The 16558-nt window shown below is 32.7% G+C and overlaps 1 protein-coding gene across 1 annotated transcript; it reads left to right on the forward strand.

Moving 5' to 3' along the window:
• Positions 1 to 11272: 11272 nt before the first annotated feature.
• Positions 11273 to 15827, forward strand: LOC7495704 (uncharacterized). The gene is made up of 13 exons (XM_002308576.4): positions 11273 to 11607; positions 11979 to 12055; positions 12173 to 12253; positions 12404 to 12529; positions 12630 to 12716; positions 13010 to 13063; positions 13316 to 13406; positions 13486 to 13556; positions 13645 to 13714; positions 14100 to 14152; positions 14654 to 14747; positions 15074 to 15171; positions 15560 to 15827. Exons 1-13 carry the CDS (start codon positions 11313 to 11315, stop codon positions 15656 to 15658), a joined length of 1296 nt encoding a protein of 431 aa, XP_002308612.3. The 5' UTR covers positions 11273 to 11312; the 3' UTR covers positions 15659 to 15827.
• Positions 15828 to 16558: the final 731 nt, after the last annotated feature.

Raw genomic sequence — 16558 nt, forward strand, 5'->3', positions numbered from 1 at the left:
TGGGAACCAGGTTTTATTTTGAATTAAAAAAACATGCCCATGACCATGTCATGTTATAACCATGCACATGATACAATCCCTGGCATATACGTATAGAGAGAGAAAGAGAGTAAAGGTTGAGAGAAGCCGTGGAAAGTGAGGCTTAGCCAATAGAAAACACCCACGTGTCAAGAATGTGCGGTTCTTATCACCATCCATTAGCTCTCTTGTGAGGCTTGTACAAGGGCAAAAGAAAAAAGAAAACCCTAGATGGCAATAGTAAAAGTTTTACTATTTCCCCACACGTTATCTCCACGCTCTGCTAAAGATGGGATTAAATAAAATAGTGCTTGTCTTGTCATGGCAGAATCAAAGATGCCTTTCGCATATAAATAGTTTTTGATTGGAGTGTGTAGGGGACTGCCCTCGTTAGAGAGTGGTGTTAGGTTTAAACCATAAAACCCTAAGCTTTTTTTTTTCTTTTTTTCATGGGCATGTAACCCTAAAGGACATTTGTGTTCTAGTACAATAATAAATATCTAACCCTAAACATTGGCCTAGCAATCGAGGGTGGGTATGGCACTCATTTTTGCTCCCATATTAGCCCAACCATCTCTGTTTATGAGTTACCTACCTTTGTTATAATGCTATGAGGTTTTAATGGGGTGGATCGACCCATCATTTACCAAATATTGTACTATACTATTGCCTCTATTGTCATGAACGATCGATTATAAATAAAATCTCTGGCACCAAACACTTCTTGCCATTTCGGAGATAAACGCAACAGCATATGGATATCATTTTTTGTTGACTTTGATGGGTTTAATTGTACCTAAAAGGTGATAAAAAGGAATGGGAAAAGGGTTGTGAATTTTATTTTTTTTTCCTTGAAGATGAAATATTTTCTAACAAGTCACATCAAGATCCGTTTTTTTTCTTTTTATTGATTTGTACACTTTTTAAAGAGGTGTAGAGAGGAATGTACGTACGTAGCTACAACATAAGGCATGCTATGTGTGTATGAATCTATGTATTTTGTATAAGCATGTGTGTATTTTACGTCATTAATTATGTCTTTTGTGCTTATCGATCTTCTTGCTCTAACGTCATTCTACAATATTCCATGTTTGTCTATCATGTTGCCAACCACAAGATTTCAGTTTCTTGTTGGCCTTCAAAGTCTAAGAGAATTGATTTAAATGACATTATCATCTGCATTTTCTTTATAAGGGAAATGCAATGCAAACATGGATATTCATGATCTGATATCTCCTTGTGTGTATAGTTAAATAAGTAAGAATGAATTTTTAATTATTTTATAAAATGGTGTGATAGATCATAACACAAAGATCAGATTTGCGCTGTATAACATCACGTGTTTTTTTTATAGTAATCGAGAGAAAATATTAATAAGACTTAGTCCGTACCATTAGAAACTAGCAAACTAATTAAAACAATGGTAAAAAAACAAAGAAACAATAAAAATATATATTAATTCTGTGCATTAAATCACCTCATCATATAATCTGAAACTCTAATTAAATCAATATCTAGATAAGTAAAATTTTGAAATGAATAACATTACATGTTACTTAATTGCATGGCTGTCTAGAAGCTTTCAATGCTAGCAAAGCATTGATCGGTGATTAAAATACTATTTAAAATTGAAATTCGATAATTCTCAAAGACAATGATGCAATAATCTAATGGAAAAATAGCATTTAAATGTAGATTATGCATGTTGGAATGCCCAAATCTAAAGACCCTTACTCATGAACTATCAAAAAATAAAATTTTTAATGAAATAAAATTTTTAATGAGGTAATTTTCCCCATTCATTATTGTTAATTGCAATCATATATTCCTCCCCTAGTTTTGCCCTAATCCGATACACACACACACACACACCATATGATTAGTTTGAATTCATGATAGCCTTTTAAAGCTTGTCTCCTAGTTTATGATTTCAACATCCATAATAAACCATGGCACGCAGTAATTTTATGTCTTTATGAATGGAAGAATTCGTATATTAAAAATCTCACTAAGCATGCTGCGAATTAAACTTGCACGATCAAAGAGTGATGATAAGCTGAAAAACTAACAAAATCAGTCACTAATTAACAGTAATAATTAGCTATCGTGTTCTTGATAAATGAATTAATATCATTGTGATGATCAACTGTATATTTGATTAATTTTTCGAGAAAGAACATGCATGGCTGGTGTTCGTAGGTAACAGTCACTAACTTCGAGCAGTACATGTAATTATCAATACATGCGTGTATTAATTGCTTTACTAGCTTCGTGTCATGACAGCAGTGCATGTATTGCCAGCTACAATTAATAATTTTCAGACACCGGAACAGCTTGCCCTTTTCCCTTCCTGATCGTCACTTTCTAGGGAAAATGGCCACAAGCTTCTCATCGCTTGGGAAGTGGCACCTTCAAGGTCACAAGAAAAGGCTTTGTAATTTCAGTACCTAAGCAAAAGACATATCATGGCTATCCAATTCTTTCGGCTAATATTCTTTCATACAATAGAATAATTGTAGAGGGAGAGGGGGTAAATGAGTGGAGGCAAAGTGTATACTATATGTATATTTGTGCTCTATATATATATATAGCTTGTCTATATTTCCCAGGAGTCGTACTGCAGAACTGCATCCAGGTCAGTGCACCCATTGAGAAGCGTGTTGAATTTGTTGAAATTTGACACAAATCTTAAGAAACCAGAGGGTCTTTTGGGTGAAAGGGATACCTCACCCTTCTTATGAAAAGGGCCCTCTACATATCATCTGTCATCATGAATATATATAGGACCCAACAGATACTTCCAATTAAAAAAAAAAAAAAAACGTAATGATGGCTAGTGCTTCCATGACATAAGGTATTTGTCTCCTCCTTAATTTCCTCAAATAATATTGTTCATACCTCTTCTTTTCCACTATGATCAATTAAATTTAATTTCACAGATATGGATGACCTAGTTAATTAAACAATGCAAAAGCTAACAAGCACTTTAAGTCACCTCCATTAAGTATTATCTAAATACATTTATTGTAATTAATTTATCATTAGATTGTGATAAAAAAATGAAAATAAATTATTTGATTAAAAAAGAATGATTTTTTATATATCTTGGACACATTTCTGGACACGACTCACGAGTGAATGATTACTTTTAAAACTAAATAATAAAAAAAAGTTCGTCAATTCGAGATCGTATTAACCCTCGAAACAATAATAAACAAACCAAGAAGGAAAAAATTGAATTCAAATGTGACTAATTAAGATTTCATCCAAGTACGATGCATTCAAGGAAATTAAGTATTAATTACTCAAAACCTAGTACATATATATTATAGATCTGTAATTAATAAGTTTAGAATTATATACAGAGATGTGTATTATTGGTCCATGAATCAACTTTGTGTGTGAGTGTGTGTGTGTGTGGGTGTGGGTGTGGGTGTTGGAGGGGATGCTGGATAGCTTTAGCCACAAGATATAAAGTTGGAAACGATACCCATAGAGCATGGGTCCAGAATAGACTCCTAACCATGAATTCTAGAATACCTTTATTAACTTTTCTTTCTTTCTTCTTCTTCATTAAATAAAAAAACCAAAATCAGATCGAACATTTGTTTGTTGATTCAATGGTAATGATATATTTTTTTTATGAGTTTAAATATCAATCGAGTTAAAACAATTTTAAAGATGTAGTTTTAATTTTATCCGAGTTTATTCAAAGAATTTAATGAATTTCTCCAAGTGTAGATTCTAAAATTTAAACCTAAAATTAAAATAAAAATGAAGAATGAAGGAAACAAACCTCTTAAATTATCAGACTAACCTCATAAAGTAAAAGAAAATAAATGTAATTGTCATTATAGCTGTAAATCGCTCACAATTAACTATTATTTTAGTTCTATGATGACATTCACTCGGAAAATTAGGTTTTAAGCTAAGTCCGAGTTCGGTTTATTTAATATGATGAGCCCAATGAAGCAAATCCCCAAAGTTATAGTTATTAGACACTTTCGTTGGATTTTACACCTTGATATTTCCCTTATGGTCGTCTAACTATGCCCATGAACTAGCATTTTTGTTCCTTTACCTTGTTTTTGCATTTGTGAATGGACGTACCAATTAAGGTACATAGAGATATTTGAAGTATGAAATACAAGATATTCTATAGAATAACACATATATTTTAAAAAAATAAAGGAGGAAAAGTCTCATTAACATGATGAATAATTTAGTGTGTGTTCCGTATTTTTTATTTATAAAATACTAGAGATTTATATTAAAAAAATTAATTTAATCATTAAGAATATAACTAACTTAACCCACTAAAAACATATAAATCAAGCAAAGTATAAAGCTTTTATAATTAGGGATTGAAAAGATAGATTTCAAAAACGTTACATATTATAATTTTTTTAAAATAATATTTTAAGAGTGTATTTTCAATAAAACTAGTGCAAAATTATATCATGTATTCATTAACAAAACATTTTTAAATTTATAATTGAGATAAATCACCAACCACGCTACACCACATCACAGAAAAAATAAATGAAGGTTTCTTTTGAAAAAAAAACTTAGTGTTATGAAAAAAAAAAAACAGCTAAACATAATCATAAATAAAAAAGAAGGCTTAACAGTAAGAAAACGTGACCGGCTCGTATTATATATATATATACACACACACACGTAACCACGTACACCTCTGAGACACGCGAGGGCAGTATTAGTGTATTGCATACGTGAACGATGGTAGCTTTGGAACACGGGCCTGTAATTTCTGATCAATAATTTTAAACGCCATTAACAGGTTCTTCATGCTTGGCTCTCTAGCTGAAAATAATTGAAGGAAATTATCATTATTTAATTAGGAATGGGTTAATTTGCTCATCAAAAGCTCAGATGGGATCCTCTTTTTGATCAAATCAGTAAGGCGTTTCAGTTTTGTTCATTGAATAATTGCTGGTATATATATAGCTCTTTCTATTTTTTAATTTCTTCTTTAATACCTTCCCTTTTCTTTTTGCATTAAGCCACTGCATGTGTTCTTCTTTTTCTTGCTAGTTTGGCCATTGTTTTCATGGCACTAGCATAAATTAATATAATCTTCTTCTCTATTATAAACTATATTCATTACAGTAACAATCACATGCATCCTGTTTAATTAAATTTTATTTTCAGCGTTTAAATTTTGAAATTAATGTTTGTGAAAATATACATATTTATTAAAATATTTTAGGTATTTAGCAGATTTGATTTAAATCGAATATCTAAGAAATGTTTTTATTATTTTTTATATATATCTATAATAAATGTTGTCTTAATTAGATAATCTTTATTCTATACTTGGAGTTTTTGTTAAGTGAAGATAATTTTCATTCTATAATTAAATTATAATTAACAAATATAAATTCCTTAATTATTAATTAAGTAAGTAACCTTATATATGATTTGAGTTGTTATTACTAAATATACTTAAGGAAAAATCAATAAATGAAAAGAAAATTATAGTAATAATTATCACTAGTTGTTTTCGTAATAGCCAAAACTGACACCTACTTACAGTACTTATAGACGTAAATCCAGACAGCAAGTCATGGGTGGAACCGTGGAAGAGTATTGGTAGCTTAATTGTACGCGTAACGTCAATAGTATACATACGAAATCCCATCATCTTTTCTCTTTGTTTTTTGATGGGCCCTTGGCAACGTTTAGGGACGCGGCTGTGGCTGCGGCTGCGTTCCCAAAAAATTTATTTTTTTTTATTATTAAAATTTAATATGATTTATATATTTTGGATCGTTTTGATGTGCTGATATCAAAAATAATTTTTAAAAAATAAAAAAAATCATTGGCATACATTTTGACACGAAAAGTTATTTGAAAAGCACCCACAACTACACTGCCAAACACATTCTTACATATATTTCTTCCCACTTAATAAATACTGTAAGCTTATAATTATCAAAAAAAAAAAAATAATAATAATAATAATAATAATAATACTGTGAGCTTATAATTAATTCAAACCCATTAGAACCTTCTCTCTCTCTCTCTCTCTGCAACAAAAAAAATAAGTGGATAAGAAAAGAACAAACTAGAGAGGATAAGAAAAGAAAGTAACTACCACAACTAATTAACCTTAAATAAGTGGTAATCTTAATTAATTACATGTTTATTTTGTCTGGTCGGAGGTATGATATGATGGGGACATCTGGGTATTAACCCTCGGGCTGCTCTAATATGCAGTGATAATTCATGGTAATCAGTACTTTCTAAACCCTATACACCCTAGCTCTAACCTTTTCAAGAAAATTTGTTGAGTGGTCTTTGATTAAAACAGAAACTACGTTAATCATCCTCAAAAAAAAAAAAAAATACGTTGACTCTAAAAAATTAAGTAAGAAAAAAAGAGTTAGTATCCTCATATGTAAAGGGATAATAAAAGTAATTAAAAACAAATATGCTACTTTTGGATGTGTTTTGCTTAAAAAGCAACCTTTAAATTAATGTTTTTTAGTGTTTAATTTTTATGATTTTGTTAATGTTAAAAATTAAAAAAAAAATTCAAATATTTTCAAAAGAAAATATTATATATATATATATATATATATGAACATAATAACTAAAAAGAAAAGGAAACTAAAAGGACAGAAAGATAAATCAATGAAGAAGCACCTGTATCCGCGACTGAGCATCACTGAACACATAACCCCACCAAATTCACGATCAGTAAGCAGAGTGCACAGATCGGCAGTGAGAATTGCATTGTAAAAGAAAAGTTTATATATAGGCTGCATGCAAAAACATTTGATCTGTGATTTCTACTGTTCCAGCACTTTTTATAAGGGACATATTCACCCTGTACACCGCAAAAAATCAGGACACTGATCTGTGTCTGTGAATCTGCAACATTTCAATAATTATGGTTACATATGCATATATAATCATTCTTGAGATTGAAGATCTACGTTGAATTTAACTACTATGGCCTTGCTAGATAACTAATTCCTTATACAATATTTCTTTTATTTTATTTTATGAATAAACAAAGGTGTTACCAGAAAAAATGACAAATATCAGTGAAAGAAATTCATTTATACTATTTTATATGCTATTGATTTTTATTTAAAAAGATCGATTAGGGTGATAGGGTTGGAACTTATGCTCATTTGAAAGAAAAATATTTATATTATATCAAAGAGCTATCTTTTCATTATAATTTTCCCATGCTAATTTTTTTTAATTAGAAGAATGATTTTTTAATTAAATTTTAAAAATATATATTAATCTAAAATAAACCCCATTCATGTATTATTTTTTTTTAATTATGAAACCTAAACTCAATTAAAAGGATGGTAAAAAAAAATTATACGGAGCAATTAATATTTGAAATGGGGCATTCACTGTAGTTAAGGTATAAGTCTTTTGAAATCCAAACTCAATTTTCAAATTTAATAAACTACCCATATATTGTTTGAGGATCCCAACTTCGCCTTTATATATTAAATCAAATTTAAAATATTTTCATAAAAGACACAATCTAGATATATCATCTATCTTACTTGATTTGAATCTATGAAACACGCATAGTTGAAAACTTCAGAAGAACCAGCATCGTGTCCTTGCTAACACATATTGCCATAACAGTACTGAGGAATCTATTGGTTAATAAGTAGAGTCTTGAACATATGAACGGACCCTTCTCAGTCTTGATCATTAGTAAGCAGCTCACACAGCATCATTCTGTTCTCAGATCCATATATACTGATATCTCATCTGTATTTTAAAATAATCATGATTGTGCTTGGGCCATGCAAGGCATGTACATGTTTTTTCTTTTATGACTTGTGGAGGATGGGAATTTATTATATTCTTTTTCTTTAATGGACTTTGATACCTCATAAAATAATTATTTTGATAATTGTTATTTCTGTGTTTCATCAGTTGATCAGAAAATCAATAGAATATATATAAGAGGGAAAATAAGTTCTTATGATGTAAATTTCAAGGCTCTGCTTATATGAATTAATGGTGATTTTATACATAATTTTGATGTGGACTGCAAGAATATTCGACTCCAAGCACAGCATACTATTCTAGTCCAAGCATATTCCTATCAGTCAAGCACAGCATCAATACGAAGCTTCCTCATGTTATTCTCTAATTAACAAGATCATATATACACTGCACGCATGTATATAGAGAAAATTGTCAATTGTTTCTTCCTTTACGTACGCATGAGTTTTTTTTCCAAATTTCTCCCTTGTTAGGATTTTGATTTTAATTAATTTCCCTTTTCTTTTCTTCCCTTGTATATGGTTTCTTTCATTTTAGAAACTATAGACAAATTTATTACAGTACATCATTAAACATGTGCAGCCATATATATTTTGATTATTCCAGCTGGGCAAGGCCTGGGGAATTTTGACATGAACCAGTTAATGGGATATTGTGCTAGGAAAAGAAATATGGTGGATTAGCAGAAGATTTGTTTCTTGAAAGAATGGGAAACAGCCATGACCCAACCTAGAAGCTTTGTGTGTGTGTGTGTGTGTGTGTTGATGAATTGAGGATTGAGGGAGTACTGATGGCCGCATGCACTGCAAAAATCTTGATGAAGTGTTAGATTTAATACACTACAGCGTGCCACTGCTATTTGAATTATCAGTTGAGAATATTGTAAAGTTCTATTATTGGATGTTGGCTTAGTATTTTAGGGGAGGTGGTGGCGATGGAAGAGGAGGAGACAGAGTGAACAACCGGGTTAGGAGGAGGAGGAGGATTCAAGTGTCATGATTAAATATATGGGAGGTGGAAAAGGGTTGGTTGGTGTGGGTGCGTATTCCAAGCTAGTTGTGCAACTTATAACATATTTTTATGATAGATAAATGCTGTGAAAAACTACCTTAATAATTAAAAAGAATGAACTACACTTGAAAAATAGTTTTGTCCTCATCTGGTGTTTCAAGTTAAAAGATAGTTCTCTCTCTCTCTCTCTCTCTCTCTCTCTCTCTCTCTCCCTCCCCCAAATGACTTGTGATTCACATATTTATTTCTGATTCCGTGTGCAGCATTACTACGCGTACATGTAACAATTAGGAATAGATTAACAAAGAAGTGTTATTTATTTTTAATATAACACGAGAGGAATCCAATCTTAAAATTAATACTTATTTGAGATGTCAAATTAAATACGCATGTGAATTAATTAATAATGATAAATAATATTAGAATCTTTATTACATGCATGATGTCAGATTGAAATTGATAGAACTTGATTTAATCGAGATTCGATTAAAGAGGTGTTAAACCACTTCTCTCTGTCTAGGAATCTCAGTTAATTGATCAATAATTCAAAAGGAAAGGAAAAAAAAAGATCCACCAGACATGTTACCGTTTTGCAGAACTGCTGCGGCGAATGTGCCACCGCAGACACAGCAAGTGAAGGTAAATTTGCGGACACAAACCCTGCCAAAGCCGAAAATGACTCAGCCGCCATATCAAGCGCGGGAAGCGTCGCAGAAAGTGGCGGTTGCGGTGGCGCAACGGATACCGCACTCGGTGCATAGGATTTCGGCAATGCAGCGCGGGTGAGTTTTGATTTTGTGTTTTGGTTTTAGTCGTTGCAGAGCAATGTAATTCTAAAAATTCGATGTGCTCAAATTGTAATTATTCAGCTTTTTCTTCTTCTTCTTCTTTTTTGCATGAAAGATTGATTAGTTGTGTTTTTGTATGAAAGATGAGATGTTCCTCCTACTCCATTCTCTACCTTGATTTTTATGTTAAGAGCTTTTAGGCCTTTTGTCACCGCACCAGCACTCACTCACAATGCTCAATGGCTCCATTCACACCAATTCTCTCTTTGATGTCTTCATCTTTGTTGTAGGTGGTGTCATTGGATGCCATTGCAATAGCTTTCATTTTTATCTTTGCATCCATTGTCTTCATCAAAAGCATAGAAGATTTTCTATTTATAAGTCTTAACACAATCTTCGCTCTCAGCTTCATCATGAACACTTTCTTTGATTGCACTTCTTATCTCATCTCATTTCAGTACTACTTGTATACATGACTACCTCTGCACAATTTCAATGTGCTTCTGTGCAATTTATGTGCATCAGGTTTTCATCATTAGAAAAATCATTAAGCCATCATATTCTTAAACATCAAAACATATATAAAAACATTGATTTGATTTATTTTTAATATAAAAATATTTTGAAAAACAGTTATAAATACAAAAACAAGTAATGTAAACCCTTGTTAAAATAAATAATTTTCTATATTTATTAGTTTTCTACACCAATATTAATTTCTGCATAGACCCCGAAATCACAAGTCTCTTCGGCCAATCCTTGTGAAATGCTGCAGCATAACTAGATCCTAGAGTCTGAAGGAACGAAGTCTATTCTGACCATGTCTATTCTGACCATGTCTGTTCAATTGAGCCAACTTAATGTGTTGTTGTTACGTGTTAACGTAGCCTTTTCTGATTATATCTGGCTCCTGTCACTGGCACACATAATACAAATTCCTCAAAAATATTGAACTTCCTGGCAACTTCCTTTTATTGTTTCTGGGGAGCTTCCTTCAAGCTTCCTTTTCTTCCCATTGTTGATCCAAACAACAATAAGATCCTGACTTGTTTGGATGTATAGCGCAGTTAATTTTAAAAATATATAAAAAAATATTATTTTGATGTTATTTTTAATATTTTTTAATCATTTTAATGTGTTAATATAAAAATAAAAAAAATATTTTGATATATTTTTAAATAAAATATATTATTAAAAACACGTTGCATCACAAAATCTCAATATTAGACACACGCGTAAACACATGGACTTAATTGATTTTATTGTTTGTAGATAATTTATTTGCGTGAATAGATTTAAGCCATGTTTGGAAGTGCAATAATTTTCATTTTTTGAGCGCATTTTACTTAGAGAAAACAAAGTTTATATTTTTATTGTATTTTTTAATGATTTTGATTTTAATTACTAATATCAAAACTAAAAAAATTATTTTAATATATTTTCACTTAAAATAATATTTTTAAAAAATATTAATTACCCGATATCAGATACTCACGTAGTCAAAGCATAACATAATCAAAATAAAAATGACAACCATTTTCTGCACCCACCCATATTTTATAACATAATCATCTACCTAAACTAGTATGATTAGCCATAATTAAACACGACACTCCTCCATTACCAACTCACAGATCATATAAAAAATAAGTTAAAGAAGGGACGTCAGTTTCTCAACAAGGACTGGTACTACCAATCCTTTCAATGCTCCTATTAATGGCGCTGTTTCCAGCATCACATCTCTTATTACACGGGACCCACATCTCGCACGTGCAAAGCCCAAAACTCCACTCGTGTGGACTCAGCTCCCCTTGTTTAAGAACATACCCGCCAAAACAACAAGAAGAAACTGCCTATAAGTACCAGACCCAAGCCCGGATTGTGAGAAAAGCAAAGAGTGAGGTCAAGATGGAAAAGGAAGAAGCTGGTCTTGTTGTTGATGCTGAGAAGCTGAGATTTGAATTCCTTCAAGTCTTGCGTGGCAGAAGAACTGCTGAAGGTTAGAAATCTAAATCCTATTCTTTTCTTTTCTTATTTGGTTTGTTTTTTATACTATTTTATCAGGTTGATTGAGTAATGTTATGGACACTCGTGGGTTAATAACAAATGTACAAGACAGTCATTAGATGTTGCTGTTATTGTGGGTCTCATTTGTAGACATGCATTCGTTCCCTTTGAAACATGAGAGAATCCAGATCAATTGTTGTTTAGATACTCTTTACATCTCACTGTTATTTTGAGTTTCATCCACTCCCATGTGTACGAATTATGGTTGTTTTCAAGGAGATTGTCCTTAGCAGTGCTTGTTTGTTTGGTCTCGAATTTTGATTTGTTTGATTGCTTAATTTTGAAATGATGTTTGGTTTTCAGTTCCGTTGACTGTGGAACCTGCAAACCCAGTGAAGCATCCCCTGTTTCAAGAGACTCCACGGCCAACATTCAGTGAGGTTAGATTGGGATCTATTACTCTTTTCTTTTTTTTTACATTTTTTTGTGAATTTCGCATCTCGATAAAGAAAGAAGTTTAGAGTTTCTTGATGGTTTGTTGGTTATTTTGATGATAGGCAATGGAGTCTTGTCCGAAAGTAGAGATCAAAAATTTCAATAGTCTACTCAAAGAGGAGAATCTTTATTTGACTACTGAGGTGAATTTCGCTTGTATTACTATGAAATGTTGTTTTTATAATGTTAAGCTTGCAGTATATTGGGTAATTTATTTAGCTTTTGAAATGGGTTCGGTGTGGATTTTGAGCTTGGGAGAAGTTTATTATTATTGTGTTGGTGATTATTGATAGGCAGGGGAGCAAGGGCGTTTGCCTGTCCTGATTCTGAGTATGAAAGGGAGTGAAGAAAGAAGGCCAGCTATTGTATTTCTGCATAGCACACATAAGAATAAAGAGTGGTTACGACCATTGCTCGAGGTGGTTAATCAAATTGTTTTTTTTCTGTCCTTCAGTGTTTATTGGTTTCATCTTATAGAGAAGACCATGATTGTTGTATTTTTTGTTTTGCTTGTTTCAGGCATATGCTTCGCGGGGATATGTTGCAATTGCGATTGACTCTCGCTACCATGGGGAACGAGCCAGCAATTTGACTACCTATAGAGATGTGAGTACTAGATTGCGCTAATGGTTTTAGTTGGTCCCAGTATTTTATTTTTACCATATCTCTATGGAAAGAAAATTACAATTTATACAAAAAAAATTCATTATTAGCTGGCCCATGGAATGCCAGTCTCAAATTCTAAACTTTTAGACATGTGCACTGTCCTAGTTTTTTCAATTCAAAGCATTTGCCCAAATCTTGTAGCTTATGGCTGTATGATGAGCTGTCTTCAAGTTTTGACTAACTGTTTCTCAGTTAAACATTTATCTTTAACCTGTTATGCTATTCAAATGCAGGCTCTAATATCATCATGGAAAAACAGTGATACAATGCCATTCATATTTGACACGGTACCTCCTCTGCTTATTCTTATTTTATTCACATAGTTAAATCTGAACAGTCATCTGCTTTTAGGAGAGTTGATGATCAAAGTCATGGTTAACAGAATGATTGTAGTTTGGTTTTCCATTCATTGAGACTATAGAGAAATTTGGCCTGAGGTTTTTAAATCTATTGTTGTGGAAATCAATGAGATCATTGTGGTTTGATGCTCAGATGACTTTATTTGGTGAACAGGCCACTCAAAGTTTTGACCATTGCAGGTCTGGGACTTGATAAAACTGGCTGATTATCTTACTCAGAGGGAGGATATAGATCCTACAAGGATAGGAATTACTGGAGAATCGTTGGGAGGTTGGTCAAGTGAAATCTCCTAATTTAAGGTCATGTTGGCTGTTTTATGAACAACTTGTGTAATTACCATGCGTTGCAGGAATGCATGCTTGGTTTGGTGCTGCTGTTGACACCCGATATTCAGTGGTGGTCCCAATAATTGGTGTGCAGGTGTGTCTAGTAAAATTATGTAACTTGGTTAAGGGTTGAAAATAAATATTGAATAACTAGCTGAAATTCCTATGCGATGTGATTGTAGGGGTTTTGTTGGGCCATAGACCATGATAAGTGGCAAGCTCGAGTTGACAGTATAAAGCCTGTATTTGAAGGTATATCACATTGATAAATGGAAAGTAACTGATCCATATTCCAGCAGCATGATTTAATTGTGATTTGCCCTTGTTATCCTATGTTTTATTATAGTTTTGGGTCTTGTTAAGTTTATTCTGAAACAGTATTGCTTGTGAAACTTGTTGAACTTTAAAGATTTTATCTTTTCCCTTTTTCCAATGTTTAGTTGGTGGATGATTAGTTTATAAGAAAATTGGTTGATGACACTATGTTCTATGGAATCACAACATAAATGGAATGTTATGACTGGCACATGGAAATTGGTTGTAGCATTGAGCAGTGAGCTTCTTCTGGCATAAATCTTGCGTAACTGGAAGCTTGTGGCTGTTACTACTCTGGTTCACATAGTTTTTTTGGTTGCAGAAGCGCGGAAAGATCTAGGCAAGAGTGCAATTGATAAAGAAGTGGTGGAGAAGGTTAGTTGCATTTTTTACTTTCTACATGTCTGATTTTTTTACTAAAGACATAATATTTATGACAGTGCCAGTAACCTAAAATGGATTTTCAGCCTTAGAGTGTGTGGTTGCGGTTGCTTTTTAAAGTGCTTTTCATTCATAAATGTATCAAAATAATGTTTTATTTTTTAAAAATCATTTTTGACATCAGCACATCAAAATGATCTGAAAACACCAAAAAAAATATTAATTTGAAGTAAAGAAAAAAATAAAAAAAATTCAATTTTTTTCAAAAGCGCTTTTGAAACGCAAAAACAAACAGGGCCACTGTGGATTTCATTCTTTTGTTCTGATCTTTTGGTGATTTACTCCAAATTAACCTTCACTTATGCTGTTTGGTACTAACATGCAAGAGTGCATTCTTTACATGAAGTAAATCACATCCAATCTCCTCATAGTGATTCTCCTTTTTTACTTTTTACCAAGTTGGATTGTTCCTTATGGATTCCCTTTCCTGACCAGGTCTGGAATAGGATTGCACCTGGTCTGGCTTCTTGCTTTGATTCGCCATATACAGTTCCAGCCGTTACACCAAGACCTATGCTGATTGTTAATGGTATAATTATTTCTTTCACTTCAACAACCAAATGGCACACTCCAATTAAAAGTTTGTTTGGAGCCATGATGAACAATAGCTAATCAGATATATTTGAAAGCATTGGAAGTCAGGTTCTCCACTCATCCAGTTCGTTGAACTGAACTCTCATTGAATATGTTAGCTGTATGTATGTCATGGCTGAAATGGTTGAGTATTTAGGTGTTCTGGATTGATCTGGATTTATAACATTATATGCATCAACATAATTGTTCTGGAGATTAGTTTTACTCTGAATCTGAATGTTTATTTTAATTGAAATATTGTTTGTATTTGGGGAACTGTAGGTGCAGAAGATCCTCGATGCTCACTCGCAGGTTTGGAAGTTCCCAAATCAAGAGCAATTAAGGCTTATGGAGAAGCACACTCTCTAGATAAATTTAAGGTATAAACTTGAATTGTCTCTTTAGTATCAAATTATCAGTATATATTACTATCTTCAATTGTTTCTAGAGCTTTCTTTTTCTCTACACGGTTCAAATTTGACTTTGTAAATGAATTTACCATATGAAAAATTACCATGAAGAATGTCATAATTTACGTTGTTTCCTTTCCTCTCTATCCATCTCTCACTCTGCGGATATGCAGTATATACTCCGCATGTGGCCCTGTTTTCCCTACTGGACCTCTCTGTCCCTTTCTGTTTATCACTCTACTTCAGTCATCATAGGGATAGTAATTAAATGAAACTGCATTCTGATCATGCATGCATTTATTTCATATGGTTCTCTGTGCTGTTGTGTCCCTTATGACATTACTTCCATAACATGCAGCTGGTTGCTGAACCTGGAATTGGACATCGAATGACGCCATTCATGGTAAAAGAAGCAAGTGATTGGTTTGACAAGTACCTTAAGCAACAAGCTGCTTAGTTCATCTTGACGGCAGCATTGTATCAGTATGTTTTCTTCTGTATTGTTATTTGCACTAAAATCAAGCAGCAGCTCTAAAAACAATTTGAACAAGTTATATGAGGATACACTCAGTTCTTGTATTGTAGTTCGTTACCTTCAAAAGAAAAAATCTCTAAAATTTAGACGACTGATGCTTTTTATAACAAATCCATTTTATTAGTCCCCTCATTGAAGCACGAGTCAATCTGATCGCAAGTCTCCTGAACGTCACACACTGCCATGCTCCCATTGACCTTTGAAAACTCGTACCATGGAAAGGATTATACCAGAGATTTTGGTTTCACAGCCAAAAAAAAAAACTTGCATATAAACCTGGTATGAATTGGGAGAAGCAAGAAGTTATTCGCTGGAAAATAAAGTGGTTATCTGAAACACTATGATCAGAATTCAATTTTGAAATCCAGACAAAGCCACTTTCTTACCATTGGAATGGATTTACATATGAATTTGAAACCTTTTTGCATGAATTCGTGGGGACTGAATTACTTGTTCAGTGATGGGCTTGGAACCTTTTCTCATTGCTTGCAAGATGCTTAATTTGGTTTTAACAGTCAAGATACCAATGCGCCACTGTTTCCGTGTTAAAAATCAGTATTATAAGACCCGACCCATATCAGCCAGGAACCTGGGTACTCGTTGATCTGGATCCAGAGTGTGTTCCGGCCAGGTCAATGAAAAAACTTTGTTTTTGTTTCTTACTAAAACAATGCTATCTTGGGCTTTAAAAAAATATTAAAACTTGAGTTGATTTCTCGATCCGTAAATCAGCTCAACTTGAACAGTCAAGATTTTAATTTGTTAATGTTTTTGTTTTGAAATCAGTGTTATAAAACTGGTTCAAGAGGTTGGGGACCTGGT

The sequence above is a fragment of the Populus trichocarpa genome, chromosome 6, assembly GCF_000002775.5.
Source record: "Populus trichocarpa isolate Nisqually-1 chromosome 6, P.trichocarpa_v4.1, whole genome shotgun sequence".
NCBI classification, from domain to species: Eukaryota; Viridiplantae; Streptophyta; class Magnoliopsida; order Malpighiales; family Salicaceae; genus Populus; species Populus trichocarpa.